Raw genomic sequence first — 27137 nt, 5'->3', positions numbered from 1 at the left:
GTGGGACAAGTCGTGTGCGGTGTGTATCGCGACCGAGCGCCGTTGTGGAGGAGAGTTGGACGACCGACCGCCGGCTCATGCTCTATAATGCCTGCGGGATCTGGGTGAGGACACCCAGGGTGGTGCTGCCAAAGCTGGTGAACGTCCCTCCTCCGGTGACGGTCAGTCATCTCCGAGCTCCAGCAACCGGTGGCGCCCCCACACAAGATCTAGCCAGTCTCACACTCACGGCGGGGGCGGTGCTTCTGAAGTAGGCGCACGTGCACCTCCTCCTCAAGAGAAATTATGACATGGAATTTATTTTTTATAATCAAATGAGCATAGTTAAGAGTGTGAAAGTTTATATACATCATATCCATGTATTGTGCACTGATGTTGAATTAAACAGTTGAATGTGTATATATTGCTCTCATGCTTTACGTGTGTGTAGGTATATATATACATTTGTCTCCTGGTTTTTTATCAGCATAGTGTTTCCTGTGTTCACCATTACACAATCATTATCCCCTTTTTCAACATTATTTATATACTACTTACATGTTTATGAAATTGCCAATTCACCATATCTCTTTAACATTGATTTTTTGTGTAGGGTAGTAAGAAATCCCAATTGGTTACCCTTGAGAGGTCTTTAGTTATCACATAGTCTTTGAGTAATTGGGTGTTCAGCGCACATATATGGATCTTTTTTTTGTTCCATTATATATTACACTATTTCCAGGGAGCTTAAATGGAAAATGATGTGTCATGCTATCTCTTTTACAGTTATTTTCTGTATCCATTATTTTAATATTGTTCTGACAATTTGAATATTATGTGGTTCTTACAGGGTATGGCAAGGCCTTGCCTTCAAGGACATTTTAGGAGGGAGGTATTACCTAGCCACATCCATGTATACTATGCCCAAGGAGTCCAACTGTGCAGTCAAATTTAATTTTGGGCCAAACTTCAACTTCTTCCCACAAGATTTTGGTGGGTTACCGATCCCTCAACCAATGAGTGAGGTGCCTCGTCAGGCGTTGAGGTGAAGATTGATGTGCCTGCAAAAAATGCTATTGCTAGAAAATCTATCTAGGGTAGTTAGCATGTTTTGTTAGCTATGTTAAATACCATTGTGTAAACACCACATACAGGCCCATCGATACATAGTGAAGAACGATCAGTAGAGAAAAAATAATATAGAATTGGTTGGGCGCGCGGTGTAAATTGAGAGAAAGAAAGTATAAAATTGGTTGAAGTGATATAGGATGCAAAATTGCCTTCAATGTTTAGGAGCGAGATTTTAGAAAAGGCTAGAGAAACCCAAAAAATGTGCTTCCAACTTTTTTATAGCCACTCGAAAAACTCATTGGTTTACCAATTGTTTTTTTTTAACTATTGGCGAGGTTCTAAGAGCATCTCTAACAGTTTGGTGAACACACTCCAATCTTGTTTTATGGCGTGATGGGAGAAAACGCACACCAACAGCCCCTGAATAAAATAGCGGGCTATAGCTTCTGGAGAAGCTCGCCGCTAAGCTATTCGTATTTCCGCTATGGTGCCGCTATTTAGTGTTTTTTGTCGCTATAGCACCGCTATTTACCGCTATTTCGTATTTTATTTTCTACTAATTTGGCATTTTGAACAATCTAATTTTTATGAACCATGTTGTAATGTCACATTGATATTTGGTAATGTTATCTAGACTTGTGGAACCTTAGAAACATATTTGTGTTCATCAAATATCATATTTGCCATGTTTTTGACATCAATTAGTAGTGTTTTTCATGGTTTTTTTTATAAAAACACTATCTGCCATAGCACCGCTATAGCTTCGTAGCTTTTAAAAAAAAAGTTGCCACTATTTTCAATAGCCCGCTATTTTAAACTTTGCCAACAGCCAGTGGCGGATCTAGAAAACTAGCCACGGGGAGGGCTAATTAGTAGTCGCACATTAATAAATTGGCTGGAGAGTGATTGCTTGGCTGGCCGGCCTGGGCTGGGAGCTTTGACATCGTGGGCTAGCAGGGATCTTTGAAGACCTGCTCACAGGGTTTGTGGACTGCGCCCCGGTACAGCGCCCCTAGCCCGAGCCGTAGATCCGCCCAACAACTTCTTATCCTAACTCCCAACCTATTCGCACTTGGGGAAATAGAGGCATTCACGTCTAAATATAGGTTGATACTCCCTATCTGTTTTTTTTATTATTTTTTTATTTTTTTGTCATCATCACTCTCTTTCCCTGACTACTACCACGACCTCCGTCTAGAAGTTAACCAAAATTTCTACTACCACCTTTGGCAAGAAGTTCACCGGAATTGCTTCTTCGTTCAATATTTTCATATATGAGAATACTGAAAGATAGAGTAGGCAATAAAGATTCTTTTTTAGAAGTTCTAGGTGTGAGTCATGGTGTCAGGATGGGCTGGCCGTTGCTGCTTCCTTGAGATTCATCGGAATTGGATCTCTGGCCACTATTTTCACATTTCAGAATGTACGGCAGATAATGTAGATTCTATTGTAAAGGATCGAGGTGTGAGCTTACCCAATAGGTTTCAAAATGAGGTATTAGCATTCAGCTTTTTACATACTATCAGAGATGCTCTAACCCTTACGGGAACATACAACACATCATAGCAGTTCTATGTATGGCAGGTTCTGGTGCAACATAACCCCGCATCACTGATTTACATTCATTTTGCGCGAAATCTACTTGCGTCAGCGAAGTTTCCTATAGACTTAAATAAATAAACATCTCTTAGTTATATTGTTGCATAATTATGCTAGCAATAAACAGTTTCAAAGCCCATACATTTCCATATGGCATTCTGCACAATTGGATCAAAATGCGATGAAGAAAGAATAGCTACACCAGATGAATGAGAAGAAATATAAGTGATTACAGTACAAAAGTATCATTTACATTTACAAATAGGTTCATCAGATGATCCATATAATGGAAGACTGTCTATCCTTCGGAAACAATTGCTCATACAAATAAATCAAACATAGAATTGTACAGTGGGGCTACTCTTGTGTTATGTCAAGAAAGAATAACAGATGCCATCTTGATCATGCAGTAGAGGATTAAGCTATCTTTGCTATAGACGACAGGGGATTCTTAAGTGGTGATATTTTTCGAAGTTAGATGCCTGCCACCTGCATAGTGCGAATGAGTAAATAATCTCAACTTGACTGCCATCTGATTTGTAGGTGGCTACAATCCATGAATGCTTCCAATCTGCTCAATGCTGCTTCTCGATGTCGCAACACTGACTTCATGCTAGGCTCAGTCCGTTTCCGTGCCATTTTTCGGGAGATGTTCTTCGATTTCGATTCAAACTCACAGGCTGCAAAAGGATAATCAGATAAATAAGACATCTTTTGTATTAGTCCCAACTCAAGTAGCAAATGCCCATTTCCTTTCTGATGCAGAAATTGCTGATGCTAGTAAGTACAACAAGCTGAACATTACATTAAGAAGCATTTATGAATTCAAACATTCCAACTTGTTGATGGTACTACCATTTTCATGTGTGAAAATGAAGGAAGTAAAAAGTTGAATGCTATTTGCAAAAGGATTAACTAACTAGAAAAGATAGATGACCTTCTCAATTATACATCAGGACACAGGACAGGCAGTCAAGTTGCTACGCTGAAGGGACCGTGACGCCTAAGAGGGGGGGTTGAATTAGACAACTTAAAAATCTAACTCTAAACTATGGCCTCTTTTTCTAACCTTAGCAAAACCTATGCAAAAGATAAACTATCTAAATGTGCAACTACGGTTTTGCTAGTGTGTTGCTATCTCTACCGCAAACGTAGTAAAGTAATCAATGTAAATGCGGAAGCTAAAGAGCAAGGTAGAGATATACAAACTCCCGTCGACGACTCCGGTATTTTTACCGAGGTATCGAGAAGTGCGCAAGCTTCCCCCTAGTCCTCGTTGGAGCCCCTCGCAAGGAATCCCTCGCAAGGGCCAAGCTCCCGGTCGGGTAACTCCGTGGATAGCCTCGGACCTTCCCCACGCGCAAGTGGGTCTCCGACGTGCCTTCCAGCAAGCCTCTCCCGGATGCTCCCCGCCGTCTTCACTATCAAGCTTTCGGCCGAAACGCCGCGGGGCTTGTTCCCTCCAATACACGATGGCGGCCACACCACAAACGCGGTTGGTGTGATCTCGCAAGACTTCAAGCCCTTCCGATGTACAACAATGGTGCTCGCAGGCACCGGGTGGCAAGAGGTATGCAAACCTCACTAAACACTAGGCCTAAACCTAGAGTAAGTGCATAAGCAGTGGTCTAATCAACCTAAGCACTTCGCAAAGCACCTACGCTAATCACCTGATAAAACACTAAGCACTATGCAAGTGGAGATCACTAAAATAGTGTATCAACACCCTTGGTATGTTTTCTCAGCTCCACTCTACTCAAATGGCCGGTTGGGGGTTGTATTTATAAGCCCCACTGAGAAAGTAGCCGTTGGGGTTGAATTCCCACGAAACTGCTACTAATCGGACGCTGAATCGTCCTGACCGGACGCGTCCGGTCGTCCCGACCGTTGAGCCGGCAAAACACTGATCGGACGCTGGCAGCGTCCGGTCGCCTGCCACCGGACGCATCCGATCGCAGATATGCCGCTCTGGAACCTTACTATACTCGATCGGACGCTGCGTTCCTACGTCCGGTCGCCTGTCTGCCGAGTCTCCACCCAGCATCCGGTTGCAGCATCCTGTCACTTGTCTAGCGTCTGGTCCAGCGTCCGGTCACCATAGTGAGCTCGTTTCTTCGTGATCTTGCGTATGGCTTGGTTCCAATCTTCATGCTTGGACTTTGTTTGGTCTCTTGGGTCTTTTCTTGTGCTCCTAAGGTCTTGCTTTAAGGTGTTGATCATCAGATCATCACGTCGCCTTCGTCCAAGTCACGTCTTGCACCCTATTGGACTACAAAACAAACACTTGCAAATTCATTAGTCCAATTTAGTTGTGTTGGTCATCAAACACCAAAATCCAAAGTAAATGGGCCTAGGGTCCATTTTCCTTACAATCTCCCCCTTTTTGGTGATTGATGACAACACGACCAAAGCAAGCAAACAATAAGAATTTGAAATTTAAAAACTATCTACTTGCTAAGATGCAATGCAAAGGGCAAGGTTATATGATTCTAAAAAGATACCAATTGATACCAATTGAAGATACAACTTGTAGGACTAAAAGATACCAATTGAAATCTATTGCCAATTGAAAAATTATTTAAAGCTTATCTTGCCCTTGCAAATGTCCCCATGTGGTATTATGGATTTAAGCCTTGTTCCTTATTCATTCTCCCCATTACTTAGACTAATCCATAACCCACTATCCTCCCTTTTTCGGACCATTACCATTTGTAGACACCAAATTAATGCTTGCCTTTGGTCCTCCAAATTCCCCCCCTTTGGCATCAAACACCGAAAAGGAAGACATTAGTATCACAAGGAAGGGTCAAACTTTGTGATCCTTTGTATGTAGAATTGAATAGATCACAAAATTTGACTCTCACATTATATAGACTAAGCTCCCCCTAAATATATGCATACATATGATGTAAGGCAAAGCATATGCATAATTGGTAAATTATTGCTCAAAGGAGTTTAATCTATATAATGCATGGAGAAAGCATATAAATATCAGAAATGAAGTCAACATGATGATACCAAATGAATAATGATGCTTATCTCCAGGGACTCTATTTTCCTTGCAATAAGACTACTACACACATGATAAACTTGAAAAGGTGTTAGTCTCAAAGCATCCATCTTGTAGATGATTCTCCCCCTAAATTTGTGCATGCAAGCATGGAATACTTGTAGTACTCATGCACATTTGATTTTGGAATCAAAATATCACTTGAAAGATGATATTTGGGAGAAATTATCTATAATTTGGACTTTGGCACATATTAAATGAACAATTGTAAGACAAGCTATGTGCCTTGCTTCTAAATAATTTTCAAACATGTAGGTTTACTCCAAGGGTTAAAAATGAAACCGAGCAATCCTACCATAAGATATACCTATTGTATGCATGACAACAGATTTAAGAAAGCGAATGCAAACATAAGCATTAGAAGTAACTAGATGCTTAAAAAGATACCAATTGAAAAATAATATCAATTGAAAGCAATACTATTTGAAGAAAATACTAATTGAAAGCAATAACATCTAGTTACCTAACATGGGAAGGGGAATTTGGGTCCATAGTATTCACTAACCCACTTGGCAATGATTTTGTCCATCATGATGCACCCCATGAAACACACTCATACTTTGCCAAGTCTCTAAATTCCCTGAAGTCCATTGGGCTTCTCACTTCACTTTCGGGATCCAAACCTTCATGGTGCTTTTCATGTTGGAAATGATTTTCTTTGCACCCAAAAGCGTTTGACCCCATTGTTGGCTTGCTTGTTCACCTTGATGGCCACCACCTTGTCATTTTTCTTCTTCTTTAGGAGATAAGGTGTGGAGGCCTTCTTGTCCACCTTGTTGGTGTAGGTGTTGGAGAGCTTGCTTGCTTGCTTTTTCTCTTTCTTCTTTGCTCCTCCCCCATTCTTCACCTTGCACTCATAGGACTTGTGACCTTCCTTGTGGCACACGTAACAAACCATAGTTTGTCCTTCATCAAGCTTCTTCACTCCCTTGATGGTGTTATCTTGATGAAGTTGGGTTTGCTTTGCCTTGCCTTTTACTTGAGTCAAGTCCTTGGTGAGACGAGCTACTTCTTGCTCGAGTTGCTCATTCTCCTTTGCAACCTCTTGTGTGCATGTATCTACAACAACTTTCTCAACACAAACTTGGTTGCACAAAGGTGAGTCTAAACATAAATCATTACAAGAAGTAGAGGCATCCTTTTTAGACAAGCTAAAGATAGAACTTTTCTTTTTAGATGCCTTGGTGGGGGTTGTGCTAATGGCTTCAAGATTGTCAACTTTATTAGTTAGCTCATCACAATGTTTGCACATGGTTTCCATTTTAGCAAGCAAACTATTATATGCTTCTTGTGAGCTAGCTAACTTTTCTTTTAATTTTTCATTTTTCTTTACAAGTTGCTCATCATTGATTGTGCATGCATTTATTGTTGCACTAGCCTCAAGTTTCTCAATTTTAGTAGATAGTTCAACATTGAGATTAGCAAAGTTCTCATATTGTTCAAGCAAGGTTTTGTATGCGTTTTGTGAACTATCTAGCTTTTCTTTTAAACTTTTGAGCTTCTTTTGTTGACTAATGCAAGCTTTAGCATAATTAAGATTTTCTTGCACAATTTCATAATAAGAAGGCATGTCATCATCACTATCACTCTCACTAGAGGAAGAGCTTTCGTTACCTTGTGCCAGAAGGCACACACGAGAAGAGCTTGATGATGAGTACTTGTGGCCTCGCCTCTTGTGATGGGGTTCTTCTTCACTTGAAGAATCATCCCATGACCTTATTGACGTGAGAGCTTGATTCTTGCACGCCTTCTTCTTTGTCTTGGGTGTGGGCTTGTTTGGATAAACTTCCACAAAGTGCCCCAACTCGCCGCATCCATAGCATCCTCTCTTTCTTTGCTCATTTCTTTGATTTATGAAAATGAAATCTTGGATTTGGATGGGCACACCCTTGACATTTAGCCTTTGGATCATCTTCTCCACCTTGTTGATAAGTTTGATTGATTCTTCATCAAGGTCGGAGGTGGAGGAGGAAGATTGATCATCATCATTTGAATCTTCATCATCATCATCATCGTCATCGTCATCTTCTTCTTCATCTTCACTTGAGGAGCTTGAGCTTGAGCTTGTCTCAACTTGCTTGCCCTTCATCTTCTTTTTCTCGCTACATGCGAGAGCCTTGCCTTTGCTTGATGAAGAGGCTTCTTCTTGACCCATCTTACGTGACATTTCAAATGCCACTAACTTGCCAATGACTATGCCCGAGGTCATATTGCTCAAGTCTTCCATGTTGTGAAGGATGGTGATGATGCTTGCATATTTCTTTTGTGGTAGTACAGAGATGATCTTCCTCACGATGTCCGCATCATCTAGCTTTAATAATCCTATAGAATGAAGCTCATTGATAATTAGATTCAAACGAGAATATATATCACGAGCAAGCTTATCATCATTCATAGTAAAGGAATCATAGTTTTGCTTTGCTAGACAATGTTTTTGCTCACGAACATTGCTTGTGCCATCATGGAGCTCTTGGAGTTTTAACCAAATTTCATGTGCCGTATTTAAAGTGAATACTTGGTTAAAAACATCCATACTAAGTGATTCAAACAAGCAATTTTTAGCTCTAGCATTGAAGTGCATTTCTTTTTCATCACTCTTTGTGGGTTTTTTGGGATTCTTGATGGGTTTCATCCCGTCACGAGTGACTCTCCATACACCCAAATCAACCGCCTCAAGGTGACAAGCCATTCTAGCTTTATACTATAGGAAGTTAGTGCCGTCAAAGTGTGAAGGCCTAGCGGTATCCATCCCAACCACTCTAAATAATGTTAGCTCAACGGCGGTTAAGCCAAAGGTCCAAATTGAGTCAACCGGCTCTAATACCACTTGAAGAGACCATGACGCCTAAGAGGGGGGGGGTGAATTAGGCAACTTAAAAAATCTAACTCTAAACTATGGCCTTTTTTTCTAACCTTAGCAAAACCTATGCAAAACATAAACTATCTAAATGTGCAACTACGGTTTTACTAGTGTGTTGCTATCTCTACCACAAACGTAGTAAAGTAATCAATGTAAATGCGGAAGCTAAAGAGTAAGGTAGAGATATGCAAACTCCCATCGACGACTCTGGTATTTTTACCGAGGTATCGAGAAGCGCGCAAGCTTCCCCCTAGTCCTTGTTGGAGCCCCTCGTAAGGAATCCCTCGCAAGGGCCAAGCTCCCGATCGGGTAACTCCGTGGATAGCCTCGGGCCTTCTCCACGCGCAAGTGGGTCTCCGACGTGCCTTCCGACAAACCTCTCCCGGATGCTCTCCACCGTCTTCACTATCAAGCTTCCGGCCGAAACGATGTGGGCCTTGTTCCCTCCAATACACGGTGGCAGCCACACCACAAACGCGGTTGGTGTGATCTCGCAAGACTTCAAGCCCCTCCGATGTACAACAATGGTGCTCGCAAGCACCGGGTGGTAAGAGGTATGCAAACCTCACTAAACACTAGGCCTAAACCTAGAGCAAGCGCATAAGCGGTGGTCTAATTAACCTAAGCACTTCGCAAAGCACCTACGCTAATCACCTGATGAAACACTAAACACTATACAAGTGGAGATCACTAAAATGGTGTATCAACACCCTTGGTATGCTTCCTCAGCTCCACTCTACTCAAATAGCCGGTTGGGGGTTGTATTTATAAGCCCCACTAAGAAAGTAGCCGTTGGGGTCGAATTCCCGCGAAAATGCTACTGACCAGACGCTGAATTGTCCTGACTGGACGCGTCCGGTCGTCCCGACCGTTGAGCCGGCAAAACACTGATCGGACGCTGGCAGCATCCGGTCGCCTGCCACCAGATGCATCCGGTCGCAAATATGCCGCTCTGGAACCTTACTATACTCGATCGGACGCTGCGTTCCTGTGTCCGGTCGCCTGTCTGCCGAGTCTCCACCCAGCGTCCGGTCGCAGCGTCCGGTCGCTTGTCTAGCGTCCGGTCCAGTGTCCGGTCACCACAGTGAGCTCGTTTCTTCGCAATTTTGCGTATGGCTTGGTTCCAATCTTCATGCTTGGACTTTGCTTGGTCTCTTGGGTCTTTTCTTGTGCTCCTAAGGTCTTGCTTTAAGGTGTTGATCATCGGATCATCACGTCGTCTTCGTCCAAGTCACGTCTTGCACCCTATTGGACTACAAAACAAACACTTGCAAATTCATTAGTCTAATTTGGTTGTGTTGGTAATCAAACACCAAAATCCAAAGTAAATGGACCAAGGGTCCATTTTCCTTACATGCGCTATTAGTATGGTAAGGTAAACATAGCACCATTAACTGAAAGCATGCTCCAACTTCCAATACAAGTAACTTTAGTGATCCCAAGCTAAATAGCTAGGGAAGTTGTACTTGTGCGCACAACCTAGAGCGTGACAAGCAACTGTTCTAATCTATTAAAGTCCCGTCCACGGTGTGAAGCTGGGGAAGCCAGAAAACAGATAGTTACTACTAACCTTCACTTCTGTTGGCAAAGCCTTCAACAAGGCATGCGAGATTCCAAGGCCTTCCAGCAGAGGCGGCTTTTGCACCACCTTTTAACTCACCATTATGTTGCCGCAACCTAAAAAAAAAAAGCTCCTTTTAACTGTATGCTTCCTTAAACTGCTAGCTGTTATTAACATATACCTACTGAAAACAACTAAACAAGTGAACAGAATTTGCATTTTCAAGTATGAGTATCCTACAAGCCGGAGCAAGGCAACTCAGAGAATTTCAACACATCTCAATGGTATTCTGTGAGAAACCACTAGGTTGATAAACAGCATTGGTATGCATTTATCAAATGCTCCCACTGAAGCAACTTCAGGACAACGATGATGGTGATGCTAAGCAGAAACACAAGAACATAACAGCATGATTTATTCCAGCTGCGCATGTCTAACATCTTTGCTTAATTAGAAGGAACCCTGTGCATCTTAATATCTTCAACAAAGGAGCTGAGCACTTGCTAGAGCTTCCTTTTGTTCTCCTCCAACTCTCAGCGCAGGAACGTAATCAAGCTGTACTAGAATGAAGCAAAGCAGTCGAATTTCAGTCCTAACAAGATTGAGTCACACTGTCGTGCAACAATCGCAACCGGATGGGGTCAATTTCTTGTGCTTTCACTTCCACTCACAAGCTACAACTCAAAACAACGGATTCCCCTAAATGTTAGCACTATACGACGAATATCAGAAACAAGCGAGGGAGAAACAGGGAGGGGAAAGGAACAGGGGGCAGGAAGGGTAGGGTAAGGAATCACCGGCGAGGGAAGTCAGTGGTGACACCGACGTAGGTGCGGGGGATCCGGGAGGAGGCTATAAGGTACACGCACCACGGCGGCGGCGGCGCCTTCCTACACTTCACGGCCCCCGGCGGCGGATCCCCGGACACCGAGGCCGAGGCGGCCGCGGCGGCTAGCTCGCCGCACTTTAGGGGAAGAGCGCGCGGGATTTTGGCGGCGTGGATGTCCGCCGTGAGGCTCATCTCTCACCTGGCCGGCGGGGCGGAATCGTCGGTGGCATTCGCATCCATGTCGGTGGACGAAATTTACGAATGGGAGAAGAAGGGACAAAGAAGTGTTGATTTCATGGGCTGAATGGGCCTTGATGGACTGATGGTTGGGGCTTGTGGGCCTGAATGGACAAATGAACATGAGAATCATATCCTCCCCCCCCCCCCCCCCCCCCCCCCCCCCCCCCCCCGCCCGGCCCACACACAAAAAAAAAGTCTATTTTACATCTTAAACTATCACATGGGAGTCCAAAATTTTTTGTCAAACTCTGAAATTAGATTTGAATTCTCAAATCATTCAAATTGCCTCTCTGTCTTGGTTCCAAGGAGTTTTAAAGGAACATTTATCTTTTCAGTTAAAACAATCTAGTAAACATTTGAAAAAGATTTTTAAACAGTAGAAAATGCTAAAAAAATTTAAAAAAAATCCTAAATATTGACATATAGATAATCCAAATGAAATACTTTGATATCACAAAAAATATCTCTAGAAACTTCCAAAAATTATTCAGCTCTCAAAAATTAAGGAAAATGTCTAGAAAAATCTAGAATTATCCTAAAACATTCTAGTTGATGTATAAACAAATTTTAAAAGATAACAACAAAAAATGTAAGACACAGCCTGCATGAATGCATAGAAAAATGCATTTAATACTAATGAATGTTGCATCCATGTTGGTTGCATCATGGATTAGAATGTTTTAGATGATCTTCAAAAATTTTCTAGGTATTTTTCTCTATTTTCCAAGAGCATATGGTGTGTAGTTTTTGACACTATGGATTAATTTCTCACTTGGTATTCACTTAAGAGTTTTCCTTAGCCCAGCACTTTCGTTTGGAGGAGTTAATGTGTTAGTTTACGTAAGAAGAAAGACTAATTTTTCCATGTGAGTTGCGCCTTGATTTCTAGAACTTTATTATTTTAACCTCTATTTTGACATTAACTATTTGGATTGTATTTTGAAGAATTTTATAAGAAAATTTGCAAATATTTAAAATTTAAGAAAATTTTTAACAATTTGCATGACATGATTTGGGGTTAATAGCATCTTTTATTTCTTTTATTTTTCTTTCATTAATTTATTTTGCCTTTAGCTAACAAAGTCTAGAACAAGGGTGGATGGTGGGTTTGGATTAAGAAACAAGGGTACAATCATAAAGACAATTGGCTTTCAAAGAGGGGCAAGGACACACGTCACACACCCATCTCCCATATTATTTGTCTTTTTGTGAAAATGATAACTATATTTTTTCGATGGTCACATTCTATGAAACATAAATATATTTGTATTTGATTGATATTGGATACCAATATTTATTTATCAAGTATCTCTTTTGAGGAAACTATATATTCATCTAGTATCTTACTACATCGGTTTTAAGAAAACCGTCACCACATGCAACCGAGAGGACCAAGAAATTAATTAGCATGTTAATCGAAGAAAATAAAAGAAGTGACCGTTGAATTTTATGATGTTCTAACGACTTAGGTCAAACAAATAAGGAACAGGGTGATCATTTGCTGGGGCCTAATGTGATCTTCAAACCCAACAACCCTTTCGTTGCCTGTTCATGGTGATCATTGGTGAACAGGGTGAAGAGTCACCCACGATCAGACAAGAACCTCTACCTTAAAGCAGAGATACTGAATAGCTTCACGAGAAACCCAGCTACTTCGGTCGTGACAACAACACAATACTACCCAAAGTTGTGGCCACGCACTCTTCTTTTCTTTTCCCTTTTGTCTTTCCCCCTACCTTCACATGCACCTTAATTATTCGGCTGCGAGACCACGTTAATTACATCTCACACATCAACCTGAAGTTGTTGCACCTCCTAAAATTTAGTCCCTTTCATATCAGATGTTTGGACACTAATTTACACTCCCTGTAGGTTGGTAAAGAAAGTCGTTTTGGACAAGGTTTTGGTTAAAATTGGAAATATAAATCATGAATAACTTTTAAGTTGTTGAGTTTGAAAATTATGAAAACCACATGAATAGATTTGTCTTCAAAACTACTTTCATAAAAATATACGTATATCACTTTTAATAAATGTTTTACAAAAATAAGAAGTCAAAATTATGCTTTGGAGACCGTGTCGTTGCCCAAAATGACTTCTTTTAGCAACCTGGAGTGAGTATCAAATATAGACTAATTACAAAACTAATTGTATAGACTGAGACTAACTTGCGAGAATAATCTATTATTAAGCCTAATTAGTCCATTATTTCACAATGTGGTGCTACAATAACATGTGCTAATAAGGGATTAATTAGGCTTAATATATTCGTCTCTCGAATTAGCCACAACTTCTACAATTTGCTTATAATTAACTCATGTTTAGTACTTTTAATTAGCATCTGAACATTCGATATGACACCTACTAAATTTTAGTCCCTAGATCCAAACACTTTACTCTAATCATATGCATGCTTCTCTCTTTTTCGGTCATACATTTATCAAAACCCCTTGTCTCAGAAAGAGCACATGTCCCTTTTAACGAGGAACAATCAATCGATATTAAATCTATATTTATAGAAAACCAATATCATCATTTATGTCTAATAGATTTATTGTAAAAATATATTGCATTTTTATATATTGGTTTTCCAAATGAGCCAATCAATCACTGGTTTAACTATATTTACAAGCGAATTGAGCCTAGCTCGGTTGGTTAGGTTCATTTTGGTGGAACCTGTCCACCTGTGTTTAAGTCATCGACTCGGTACGGGTACTCGCATTTTTCTGCCAGCATAGTCTTTTGGATGTGCTCAAAGGAGTTTGCGTGTGTGTTGTAGGTGTTTGCGTCAGTATTCGTGTAATTCGATTCACAAAAAAAGTATTCGTGTAATTCGCAAAAAAACTATATTTACAAAAGAAATAGTATCATCATTTATATTTTTAAACACATTTACTATACAAATTTATTGCAAGACGAATTTAATAATATTATTCCAATCTCATAAATAATAGCAATATTTGTAGATACTTTGTTAAATTTGAGATTAGTTGATGACTCTTTTAAAAGAGAAATGTAGTAGGTATATGTATGTATATATATATACTCCTCTCACTTTGTGATGTGCCACACCACATATTACAACAAACTGATCGACAAATGCTACGTGCAGCAGGCCTATTTGGCCGCGCCGTCAGCTATGGCACCGGCCAACAATGCGTCTAGCGGCGCGGCAACGAAGGAGAAGCGAGGTACCCGCTGAACGCCGAGTCGTACCGCCTGCTGTGCAAGATCGGGAGCGGCGTGAACGCGGTGGTGTACAAGGCCGTGTACGTGCCTGCCTCTGGGCTCGTCGGCGTCGGCGGTGGTGGCCATCAAGGCGATCGACCTGGAGCGGTCGCGCGCCGACCTCGACGGCGTGCGGCGGGAGGCCAAGGCCATGGCGCTGCTGTCCCACCGCAACGTGCTCCGCGCGCACTGCTCCTTCACCGTCGGGAGCCACCTGTGGGTGGTGATGCCCTTCATGGGCGCCGGCTCGCTGCACTCCATCCTGTCCCACGGGTTCCCCGGCGGCCTGCCGGAGCCGTGCGTCGCCGTCGTGCTCGCCGAGACGCTCCGCGCGCTGTGCTACCTCCACGGGCAGGGCCGCATCCACCGCGACATCAAGGCGGGCAAAATCCTGGTGGCCTCGGACGGCGCCGTCAAGCTCGCCGACTTCGGCGTCTCGGCGTTCATCTACGAGACCATGGGCATCAACGCGTCGGGTACGGCATCAAGGCCGACATCTGGTCATTCGGCATCACGGCGCTGGAGCTCGCGCACGGCCGCCCGCCGCTGTCGCACCTGCCGCCGTCCAAGTCGATGCTGATGAGGATCACCAGCCGCGTCCGGCTCGAGGAGCAGACCGCCGCCGTGAGTAGCAAGAGCAAGAACAAGTTCTCCCGGGCGTTCAAGGACATGGTGTCCGCCTGCCTCTGCCAGGAGCCGGCCAAGCGGCCGTCGGCGGAGAAGCTCCTCCGCCACCCGTTCTTCAAGGCATCCGGCCGTCGCTCCAGGGACTTCCTCGTCTGCAACGTCCTCGCCGCCGTCCCGAGCATCGACGTGCAGCAAGGACGACGACGACGACGCGGGGAATGATCTCTGCGGGTGTGTCGGCGGCGGCGCCAGGGGCGACGCCGCACGCTGCGTGTTGCCGTGCCGACGCCACGCCGACGACGTCGGCGGCGGCGTCAAGAACCGACGGATCAGCGGCTGGAACTTCAACGAGGACAACCTCGAGTTCGATCCGACGACCGAGGACCCGGCGGCGCGGGCGGAGAAGAGGTGCCTTCCATTCCAGGACCCTGTGGAGCTGGACGAAGACAGTGACTCCACCGGAGATGGAGATAGACGGCCACCGCCGCATGGGGATGGCGATCAAGATCACGGGAAGGCGGCGGAGGCTATAGGGTTTAAGGAGCAACAGCAAGTGGTGACTCGGCAGCTGATGGCCGTCCTGCAGAGCCTGGAGGTGCAAAGGGACATGGTGACGCACGTTTTGGAACGCACCACCGCCGGCTGCTTCGATGTCGTCGACGTCTGTGGTGTGAGCGTGACAGCTCCAGCTCCAAGGGAGGAGGTGGAGAGGGAAGAGATGTTGCTTGGGTACGTCCGACAGCTGGAGCACAGGGTGGAAGACCTGAGGAAGGAGATCGAGGAGGAGATGGCATGGAACGCCCGGCTGGAGAAGATGCTGGACGAGAGAGTTATCATTAGCGACGGTGAGAAGAAGTGAAGTCATCTCATATGTCAGCTGGGAGCAGCTGATGCTGTTCCGGTTTCGCTTGCTCATCAAGGTCAAGTGCATTTTACAGTATCACCCCATCCGTTCTAAATTGTAAAGAGTTCTAAATATAAGTAGTTTTTACTGCACATCTAGTTATATGTAATGTCTAGATATATTGTAATTTTAATGTTACACGACACCGATTATCGTGGTAGGATTTATGTTTTCTATGGACTTTGCGGGAATAGTGCTTCTTAGGAGTTTGGTGGCTCTGATGGCCACTGTGAGGTCCATGGCTTTGCTTGCCAGAGGCCGCGAGGGAGGAATTGTAGCTTGATTGCATCCTTGGACGAAATTATGAATATATATATGAGAATCCATTTATAGGAAGGAAAGAAGGGGAAACAAGTTTAAGGGCTCGTTCGTTTACCCTTAATCCAGGTGATCAAATATAGTATAAATTATTAGCGCAACATTCATAGTTGGAATAATTCCAGGGGTCCATTCTGTGGCAACCAAACAGGCTCTTAAGGCCCCTTTAAAATACATGGATTTTTTTTGAAGGAAAAACACATGGATTTTACAGGACACTAACATGACTCCTAATTGCCAAAACTTAAATTCAAAAAAAAATTGTCAAAACTTAATTAGATTGCTAACTCAAATGGAAGCCTCCGTTGGGAGGTAAGGAAAAGCTGACTTTTCCAAGAATTTAAGCCTTTCCAAACAACGCCGTAATGATACTCTGTGTTGATGTAAAAAAACTAAAAACACATTTTACAAAGATGGTTGCTTTAAGTGAAGAACTACGACAAATGTTTGTTTTTTATAAGTCAAGAAGTACAACAATGATGAATGTACCTGAAAAAAAAAGTAATTTTACAGTCAATATATAATTAACTCACACAGTCGCCATTGGATGTAAATCAAGCCAACTCTTTTGAATCCCGGAGCAAGGCCGAGGACGCCGACTCGGCAGAGAGCTTGGAATGGCCGCCGGTTGTCATCGTGGTCGTGGAAGAGGAGCTCTGAACGGACAATGCGTCGACAGCACGTCCAGTGACGGCGAACTCAGACACCGTCCTGTACATCTGAGGCGTGAGCTCTGGAAGCCTGGCGTCCTCCGACTGCAGAACATGCATGGCCTGCGCGATGGACGGCTGCTCGCTCTGGTCAGGATGCGCGCACCACAGTCCAACGACGAGCACCCTCTCCATGCACCTGTCATCAGCCTCGTCGCCGGCGGCCCTCAGTCGCTTGTCCGCCGCGTCAAGGATCGCGTTCCGGCCGTACAGACCCCACATCCACTTGACCAGGACGAAGTGCGCACGTCCTTCAAGCAGGATCACGGGGCACCAGCCGGAGACGATCTCGAGGAGGACGATGCCGAAGCTATAGACGTCAGAGTAGGTGCTCGGGTGGTGCGTGTTGACGAACTCCGGGTCGATGTACCCTGCCGTGCCCATCACGGCCTTGGTGGTGTGCCACCGTGCGCCATGGTCACCGAGCCTGGCCAGACCAAAGTCGCCGAGCCTGGTGCTGAGGGACTCATCCAGCATGATGTTGCTGGGTTTTTTTTTCTCAATCACGTAAAAAATTTGCACGTTTTTTTATTAAGTAGAAGAATAGTTTGTTACATCTCGGGTGGTTTACAAGATTAACACTGAGCACACCCACCCTGCTCAGCTTGTTCTCTAACCTATTACTTGCTGAATTAAACAACCTAGGTGCTTCGCACCGGCCTGGACCCATAGCTCTGCCTGAAGTTTGATGGTTGCCTTGATCGCCGGAATCTGTGTGGCTGCTCCGCGGAAACAACGCGCATTACGTTCTTTCTAGATTTCCCAAGCGATTAGCGCGAACATGGAGTCTGCGCCTCTTGCAAATGACACTGGCCAAAGAGCTCTCCAGGTCTGCCACCAGTCGACAATGGCACCGGCTGGTTGCTCGGTCAGAGTTGCCCCAAGCGTCGTGGCTGCCTCGAACCACAACTGCCTGGTGAAGGAACATTCGACGATGATGTGATCAATGGTTTCCGGTTCCTGATCGCACAGGAAGCAGGTGTCGTGTGCATCGAGCCCATGCTTCCGTTGTCTGTCCGCTGTCCATTGTCGGCGGCGAACCGCTAGCCAGAGAAACAGCTTGACCTTGAGCGGCGCCCACACCTCCCAAATCCTGATGCAGCCCGGAATGGGGTGAGAACCGAGATGTAATGCCTGATAAGCCGATCAGACCGAGAAGCTTCCGTCAGACTCCCATCGCCAGACGAGGCGGTCCGGTGCATCCGTGAGGACGATGTCCTCAATCGCGTGCCAGACCTGCAAGTATTCCGCAGCTGCTGGGGCAGTTACTCCGCCGGATATGGTGCGCACCCAATGCCTGTCTGTGAGTGCTTCCGCCACCGTTAGCCTGCAGATGACTTGTTTGGGGACAAAGTGCATCAAGGTGGGCGCCATTGCTCTGATTGACACCCCATGAACCCAGCTGTCTTGCCAGAACAGAGTATTCCGGCCATTGCCGATGATTGCTGGGTTTGATATCGCCGTGCACGACGCACTGCTCCCACTCCTGATGGAGATACCGCAGCGCGGATCCCAAGCCAAGGATGATGTGGTACCTTTGTGGCCACGTCAGAAAACTCTCGCTGTTGTGGAGATGCTTGTCGAGGCTGCCTTTGGCCACCAGCTCGTAGACGAGCAGGAGGCCGTTGCGACGACTATCGCACCAGCCCAGGAGCTGCGGCACAAGGTTGCGATGCTTGAGCCGGCTGATGATCCTCACCTCTGCTTCGAACTCCTTTCTCCCCTGCTCGGATGACTCCGGTGATAACATCTTGATGGCCACCGGCACCAGGCGCTCTTCGCCGACGTCGAGCATACCCCGGTAGACGCTTCCGAAGCCACCACGACCAAGCTTGTAATCCTCGGCGAAGTTGTTGGTGGCGGCAGCCAGCTCGCGGTATGTGTATCGCTTGGGGCCGCTAGCAGCCACTCCTTTCTCCAGCTCGATCCTATCATCTTCCTCTTCATAGTCGCTATCGCCGCTTCCTCCGGATCTTCGTTTCTGCCCACAGCTGCACATGCCAACAGAAAGAGAAGAGGCACTAGCACAGAGACCAGCAGAATGGTACTATTCTTCAGGGGTTGCTTTTGCTGCTTGGGTTCCATAGTGGAGCTGAATGACCATGATAATATCTGGCTCTGGCCGTTCAGCTCGCTTATCACACCAGTCGCCGCTGAGAAGCCCACGGCAACAAACTGTGGCAGGTAGTTCCTCAGGTCAACTGGCATGCTGACGTTGTACAGTTTATCGCCGATCTTGACATGGACAGCTAGCAACTGAGTGACATTGTCGTAGCTGACAGTGGCCATCTTGGTGAAATTGGACGTCAGGGTGTTGGGCCAAGTGGTGTTGGTGTATTCCGTGGAGACGAGGTTATTGACGTCGATTCCAACATGGTCGTTGCTTGGATCGTAGTATTCCGCATTCTGAAAGGTGTCAAACTCAACTAAACTGGATCCGCATATAGTCCAAAGTCGATGGTGCCACGAATATATTGGAGGATCTGCTTGATCAGAGCAAGATGAGTCTCACACGAATTGTGCATATGAAGACACACCTGCTAGACAGCATAGGGAATATTGGGTCTGGTGAAAGTCAGGTAGTGCAGAGCACCAGCAAGAGCACGATATAGTCGATGCCATCAGACACTGGGGCACCATCACCGGAAACTTTGGCATGAGTGTCGGCAAGTGTAGTGCAAGGCTTGCAATCAGACATACCGGCCCGAGCAAGGATGTCAACCATATACTGCTGCTGAGAGAGAAAAAGTCCACCAGCACGATGGGCAACAGAAACTCCCAGGAAATGATGCAAATTAAGGGACAAGATTCTCCATCGAGAACTCCTAGGTCAAAGCAGCAATAATGCGACAAAGTAGAGACTCAAACGAAGTAGTGAGCACAATATCATTGACATAGAGCAGTAGGTATGCCGTGTCAGCACCATGGCGATAGACAAGAAGGCAAGTGTCAGACAAGGCACCAACAAACCCCATGCAGAGAATATGAGAGGCGAACCGATTGTACCACACACGGGGCGCCTTCTTCAGACCATAAAGAGACTTATTCGGGCGACAGACATAACCGAGGTGAGTGGAGTAGAGAAATCCAGACGTCTATTCATAATACATGGTCTCCTGCAGAGTTCTATGAAGAAAAGCATTTTTCACATCCAACTAATGAATAGGCCACTGATGAGATAATGCAACGTTAAGAACCGTTCTGACAGTCGTTGGCTTAACCACTGGGCTGAAGTCTCATCATAGTCAATATTGAGGCACTGAGTAAACCCCCAAACAAACCCAACGTTCCTTGTACCAATCAGGAGAGCCATAAGAGGTGAACTTGCGGTGATAAACCCACTTGCCCGTAACCACATTGGCACCATGAGGGCAAAGAACCAGATCCCAAGTATCATTGTGCTACAGAGCAAGGAACTCCTCAATCATAGCATCCCGCCAATTAGGATTGGCAAGAGCACCATGATACATCTTCTGAATGGGAGAGAGCGTCATGGCATGGAGGTTGAGCCGTTGCACTGGAAGATGGAAGCCCCGCTTGCCGCGAGTGTCCATGACATGGTCATTAACAGGCGGAGTAACTAGGACATCCATTGGAGGAAGAGGATCGCGCGACGACAGTGCCACAGGTGAGTTGCTGGGAGCAACTGGCGTCATAGAGGTGATTGGTGGAGAGGTGGCCGTGGTGCTGTTGACAGCAGCCGGAGACGAGACATCAACCGAAGCAGCAGATCCGACCAGATGGTGGGCGCCGGAGGTGGGTTAAGGGCCACATCAATGCTGGCAACATTTCGGCCCTTCCTATCAGGATGTGGCGTTGTTGAAATCATGACCATTGTCATACTGGACGGATTTGATAGTGCACCCAAACTGTGTGGCAACATAAGCAAAATTTTGTGCATGGTAGGAAACGTTTCAGACATTAAACGAATAGGGAACATCTACCATGAAGCCAATGGCTCTGCGAACACAAGGTTGACAAGTACCCTTATATGTTCGTTTTGTGATGAGTGACTGTCAATGTGATCCACGAAGTAGGTTGAGTGGTGACTAACCCTACCATGGCGAAAGCTATGTGTGCGACATGTCTTTTGGCTTGTGTTGTGCAGGTGTGGAGCTCGGATGCGGTGGTCGACAGCGAGGTGAAGGTCAAGGAGGACGTGCTATGCCGACAGACCGGGAGCGGTGAAGGACGGACGTGAGGCTTAGACCGAGGGACCCAGAGGCCGGGTGACTAGCCGCGGTGGCTGACACTTGGGACATCGACAAGTGCAAGAAGACATGGAGTGACGGTGTTGACCGGGTCAAGACAGCGGACGCGTGAGTCGAGCGAGGCTCAGGAGGACTTGGCGGGCCGGCCGGTCGAGGACGGCGGTGACACGCGTCGGATGGCGGGGGACGCGTATGGAGTACGCTACTCGCGGACGGTTTGATGGTTTGGACCTCAAAACCATCGGATGGACGGTTTACGGGTTTGGGTCTCAAAACCCGGGCGGAGGTTCCGAGGAGGGACGGACGGCACGTGGCGGCATCGGGGAGTTCGCGTCGAAGCGAAGCTACCGGTGAGAAGGCGCGGTGGTCGTCGGATCAAGATTACACCGGGTTGGACAACAACGCCCTTGGGCTTAGCGGTTCAACTCATTTGTATCCAGGGGCAAAACTGGGAATGTGTAATAGCCCTATTAAATAGGATGAGGGAGCCCCCATCTCCCTCACCTCCTCTAGTTTTCATTTTCTTCTTTAGGGTTTCTTCCTCTAGTTTGCTTCCATGTATGAGAGAGGTCCACAACTCAAATTGTGACTTGGTTTTGAAGGAATCGGTGGCCGTAACCACCGTATGCCCTCCGGGATTCATGATTTAGTTGTGTTCTTGATGTGATTTTGGTGTTCTTCAAGAGCTCCTTTTGTCCCCTCTTGTTTCCCCTCTCATTTCTTCGTTTTGGGATGGTTTTGGTTCGTTCTTGTTGCCTTGGATCGATCAATGACATGAGTAGAAGCTTTCCACCGAAGGAAATCCACTAATTCCTCACGAGATCGCAGATCCGAGCAATTTAAGTTCTTGACCTATTTTTTGGGGGATTCTTCAATTCCTTCGATTCACGGAGTTAGAGTTTGTTTCGGGCCATGATCCTTTAGAGGTTGCCTTTCTACTCGCTTGTGAACCCTTGTGCAAAGTTTCAAGTCATTTGGAGTTGATTTGATCAAGTTATGGCTTGATTTGATTTTTCTCGAGAAACTGCTCGTTCATACCGGACGTGTCCGATATGATCTAGGACGTGTCCGATATTTCTCACTTTAGAGTTTTGAGCTGAAATTTGGTGGAGACCTTCCCTTGGTGTCTAAAGAGCTATGGTTAAAATTTCATGATTTTTGGATACCATTTGACGGGGTTTTGGATTTTTCTCTTTTGGTCAGCTTGCTGCTGAAAATACCGAACGTGTCCGAGATCATACCGGATGTGTCCGAAAATACCGGACGTGTCCGATATAATACCGGACGTGTCCGATATTTGCAGAAGCAGTGCTATTTTCTTTTGGGAGTTTGCTCGTTTGGGCTTCGATCTGTGTTCCGTTTGCTCTGTGGTGACCCGCTGTGTTCTGAGGGAGCATCCACCCTTCTCTAGGGTCGTGGTCATCAAGTCTTTCGTGTATGTTTTTTTTGGGGATTGATGTTGGGACAGTGGTTGAAAATTTCGAAAGAAATTTGAGGCTCCCATTCACCCCCCCCCCCCCCTCTGGTCGTCGTTTACGGTCCTTCAATTGGTATCGGAGCCGGTTAAGGATCATTCCACCTTAATCGGTCCGTGATCCACGAAGGCGACATGGAGCGTGGTTCCGGCAAACCACCGCACTTTGATGGGTCCAACTATCCTTATTGGAAGATCCGCATGTCTGCGCATCTCCAGGGGATTGATTGGCTCGTCTGGAAAATTTGTGAGGATGCTACTTACGTTGTGCTCCCTGTTGCGGCCCGTACCACCCAGGATCACAAGGATCAGCACAACGCAAATAGCAAAGCTCGTAGTGTGCTTTTCTCGAGTCTTTCGCTTTCTGAGTTCGAGCGTGTCTCCGATTGTACTACAGCTCGAGAGATCTGGGTGAGGCTTCAGAGCTATCACGAGGGGACCGCACAGGTCAAGACCAGACTCTATGAGACGTACAAGCGCGAGTACGAGAACTTCTCTCAGCTTGATGGCGAGTCCATCGATGCCATGTTTTCCCACTTTCAGACTATCGTCAACAAAATGAAAGCGAACAAGGCCAACTTACCTTATAGTGATCATGAGAGGGCGCTCAAGCTTCTCTATGCCCTTGATCGAAAGGTATGGGATGTGAAGGTGTCGGCGATCATCGAGTCGGCCAACTACGACACCCTCACCGTCGATGAGCTTTTCAGCAAGCTCAAGTCCACAGAGATCGACTACCAAACCCAAGCCAAGCTCAAGAATCCTTCTGCACCAACCATGGCTTTGGTCTTAGGTAGTGGTTCAAGTTCATTGACTAACCCTTCACAAGCTTCTTTCTCTTTGTCGTGCTTGATGTCAGTCACAGAGGAGCAGCTGGAGTCTCTTGGGGATGATGAGTTGGCACTCATCATCAGTCGGTTCTCTTGGTTTCACAACAATCGTTTGAACCGCCAACGCAGTGGTGGCCCGAAGGAGGGATGCTATGGATGTGGAGATCCGGACCACTTTGTCGCGCACTGCCCCAAGAAGAAGCCCTTCACCAACAAGTACGACTCTGGCAAGTGCAAGGATAAGCGCGACTACACCTCCAGCAAGCACAAGGCCAAGGGCGGCTTCGATAAGGAGGCGATCAAGAAGGCATACCGCAGGAAGGCCAAAGCTCAAGAACGCGCCTTCCTCGCCTCCCTCAGCGACCTCGACGACGACTCCGACGATGATCACTCTTCTTCTCCCTCGACCGACAATGAGTCCGAGAAGAAGCGTGAGGACAAGCTCAACGGTCTCTGCTTTGTTGCCAGTGCAAACCGTGGTGGGTTTTGCACTATGGTGGTTGACGGTGGAGCAAAGCTCAAAAAGGACGTCGACATCGATGACGATGAAAATGAGGTACCGCCCACACTTGACTCACTTATGCTTGAGCTTGATACTATGAATGATACATTGATGAGTCAAGATAAGTTGCTTAAGCGTGCTGCCCATGAGAGAAAAGAGTTTAAGGACCAGCTAGAGGTTGCTTTGAAGGAGTTGGAGCTTGCCAAGAGTGGTGTAGTGGTGTCAGAGGAGGAGGAGTGCGATGAGTGCGCTATACACATGTCTAACCTCTCTGACTTGCAATCCAAGTATGCTGTTTTGCTTGATGAATGTGATGAGCTGAAGTCTCGTTCTGGGTTGCTCGGTGCATGCAAGTCCTGCTCAGGCTTGCAATCTGAGTTGGCAGAGAAGGTTGCCAAACTTGCTGAGTTTGAGAAGGCCAACTCAGATAGCACCACCACTACATGTGTTCAATGTGAAGCTTTGGTGTTGGAGCTTGAGTCCTACAGGCACGACAAGATGGGAACCGAGGAAGAAAACACACAACTTCGGTCCATCTTGAGCTGGGTGTCGTGCAGTGAGCCTCAGTTGGGCATGATGGTGAGCCAGTTCAGGCGGGGAACTGACTCATCGGGAGTAGGCTTTGCTATAGGTGGGAAGGGTGAGCATGTCTATGGCAAGGTTGGTGAACATAGTGGTTTGAACCCAAGTGAGAAACCCACCAACACTCCCAAATTGATCAAGATCCCTCCACCAGAGTCTACCAAGCCTATGATCAAAGATGGTGTGTTTGAAGAACCACCAAAAGCTCCACCATCCAAGCAAGTTTGGGTTCCCAAACCGAACCACTTTCGGAACTCACTCGATACTCTACCCAACATCTCTAGTGCACCCCTTCCTAAAGCCAAAAAGCCTCAGAGAGTGAACCACATCCACAAGAGAGTGAGTCAACCACCATCCAAGAGAGAGGTGAGGTACCACTGTGACTATTGCCATAGAGATGGTCATTTGGCTGAGTTTTGCTTTAGGAGGAAGAGAGATGAGCGGCGCGAGTACGAGTTGAACAACCGGAACATGTACCGTCCTCCCCATGGCATACATGTACCGCCTGTTCAGAGGCACAGTGTTAGGCCTAGAGGTGCAATGCCTTAAGGTGCTAGGCCTCAGGTGGCGAGACCACGTGGTGGTCGTGCCCGGCGTGGCCCAAGTCATGATCTATATGACTCTAGACCTCGCGACGGTGGCTTTCAGCCCCACACTCCTAGCGGACCACGTTTTCCCCCACGTGGTGATCGCTTCTCTCCAATGGGACATGGCATGTATGGTGTTTTTCCTAACACTTTTCTAGGGCAAATGACTCAACACTGGTATTCTTCTCATTTCACTAACCCCAGTGTTGTGCCATTTGCTCACCCCCTATCTTTCTATTGATGCAGAGCGGAGGCCTAGAGAACACGTGGCTTGTTGATTCCGGCTGTTCGCGCCACATGACCGGAAGTTCCAAATGGTTCTCCAGCCTCGACCCAATGCAATACAAGGAGTACATCACATTTGGGGACAATAGCAAAGGTAAGGTGCTATCTCGTGGGACCATTCGGGTCAATGAGTCTTTTATCTTGAAGGACGTTGCTTTGGTTTCAAGCCTGCATTTCAATTTGCTCTCTGTTTCGCAACTCCTTCAAGATGGGTTTGAGGTGCGCTTTAAGACTGGACTTTCTCATGTACTCGATTCTTAGGGACAACTAGTTTGTCAGATCGTTCCTTTTGGCTGAGTTTTCAGAGCTGATTTCTCTCAGTCTTTCGGTTCTTCTCGCTGTTTGGTTGCCGGATCTTCTTCTGATTTGTGGAAGTGGCATAGGAGACTTGGTCACTTGAGCTTCGATCTCCTAGTGAGGTTGAGTTCTCTTGACATGATCCGAGGATTGCCCAAACTTAAGTTTGAGAAGGATCTGGTATGCCATCCCTGTCGCCATGGAAAGATGGTGGCTGCTTCCCATCCTCCAGTGACTCAGGTCATGACCACGAGACCCGGTGAGCTACTCCATATGGACACTGTTGGTCTGGCTCGGGTTCGGTCAGAGGGAGGGAAGTGGTACGTTCTTGTGATCGTGGATGATTTTTCTCGTTATTCTTGGGTGTTTTTCATGGAGGGCAAGGACGAAGCATTTTCTCATGCTCGTGACTTGATCTTGAGGTTGCAAACTGAGTTACTAAAGAATGCCATACGAGCTGTCCGCAGTGACAATGGCACTGAGTTCAAAAACTCACAGTTTGACACTTTCTGTGCCTCGTTGGGTCTTGAACATCAGTTTTCTTCGCCCTATGTCCCTCAGCAGAATGGTGTTGTTGAGCGCAAAAATCGGACTTTGGTTGAAATGGCCAGGACGATGCTCGATGAGCATAGGACTCCTAGGCGTTACTGGGCCGAAGCCATCAACACCGCCTGCCATGTTTCAAACCGCATTTTTCTTCGTGCTTTCTTAAAGAAGACATCCTACGAGTTGCGGTTTGGGCGTCCACCCAAGGTGAGTCATTTTCGAGTCTTCGGTTGCAGGTGCTTCATTCTTAAGCAAGGTAATCTTGACAAGTTTGAATCTAGATCTTCGGACGGTATATTCCTCGGTTACGCTTCTCATTCACATGCGTACCGTGTGCTTAATCTTGAGACTAACCGTGTCATGGAGACTTGTGAAGTCACCTTCGACGAAACCATGCCCTCTTCTATTTCTGTCTTTGAACGTGCAGGTGATGAAGAGATGGGTGACAGCATTTTCGTTGAGGATGACGATGACATCGATTGGGATGATCCCAAGCCATCTCAACCAGCTGCCCCGATCGAGCCAGCTTCGACCACTTCGGCTCATGGCCCCGAGCCCTCCACCTCTACTTCATGGGGTCCATGCGAGCCGCTTCCTCAATCGACTGAGGAGGCCCCAGCTGTGGATGAGGGGGAGGCGACTTCGTCTTTGTGTGCACCTCGACATATCCAGCAACGCCATCCTCCTCAGACCATGATCGGCGACATCGACGAAAGGGTAACATGTTCCAAGTCTTATCATATTTCTCATTTCACTCATTCTGCTTTCGTAGCTTCTTTTGAGCCTCGAGATATTGGACACGCACTATCTAATGCCGATTGGGTTAA

At 46.2% G+C, this 27137-nt stretch overlaps 3 protein-coding genes and 1 pseudogene across 3 annotated transcripts; 2 read left to right on the top strand and 2 right to left on the bottom strand.

Annotated features, from left to right (window-relative positions):
* Positions 1 to 2861: 2861 nt before the first annotated feature.
* On the bottom strand, positions 2862 to 11161 carry LOC136545119 (structure-specific endonuclease subunit slx1-like). Its single transcript, XM_066537153.1, has 3 exons — positions 10938 to 11161; positions 10150 to 10256; positions 2862 to 3329 (listed from the first exon to the last, which is right to left on the bottom strand). Exons 1-3 carry the CDS (start codon positions 11159 to 11161, stop codon positions 3166 to 3168), a joined length of 495 nt encoding a protein of 164 aa, XP_066393250.1. The 3' UTR covers positions 2862 to 3165.
* Positions 11162 to 14308: 3147 nt separating this feature from the next.
* On the top strand, positions 14309 to 16310 carry LOC136545118 (serine/threonine-protein kinase BLUS1-like; annotated as a pseudogene).
* A 414-nt stretch (positions 16311 to 16724) lies between these two features.
* Positions 16725 to 19016, bottom strand: LOC136545117 (L-type lectin-domain containing receptor kinase IX.1-like). Its single transcript, XM_066537152.1, has 2 exons — positions 18433 to 19016; positions 16725 to 17480 (listed from the first exon to the last, which is right to left on the bottom strand). The coding sequence occupies exons 1-2, from the start codon at positions 18993 to 18995 to the stop codon at positions 16841 to 16843; spliced, it is 1203 nt and encodes a 400-aa protein (XP_066393249.1). The 5' UTR covers positions 18996 to 19016; the 3' UTR covers positions 16725 to 16840.
* A 3800-nt stretch (positions 19017 to 22816) lies between these two features.
* On the top strand, positions 22817 to 24970 carry LOC136545116 (uncharacterized; the record flags this gene model as incomplete). Its single annotated transcript, XM_066537151.1, has 1 exon — positions 22817 to 24970. A coding segment is annotated over exon 1 (2154 nt), but the record flags the coding sequence as incomplete, so codon positions are not given.
* Positions 24971 to 27137: the final 2167 nt, after the last annotated feature.

Source organism: Miscanthus floridulus, chromosome 3 (assembly GCF_019320115.1).
Source record: "Miscanthus floridulus cultivar M001 chromosome 3, ASM1932011v1, whole genome shotgun sequence".
NCBI classification, from domain to species: domain Eukaryota; kingdom Viridiplantae; phylum Streptophyta; class Magnoliopsida; order Poales; family Poaceae; genus Miscanthus; species Miscanthus floridulus.
The sequence above is the reverse complement of the archived record's forward strand: the minus strand, read 5'-3'. Positions and strand labels throughout refer to the sequence as shown.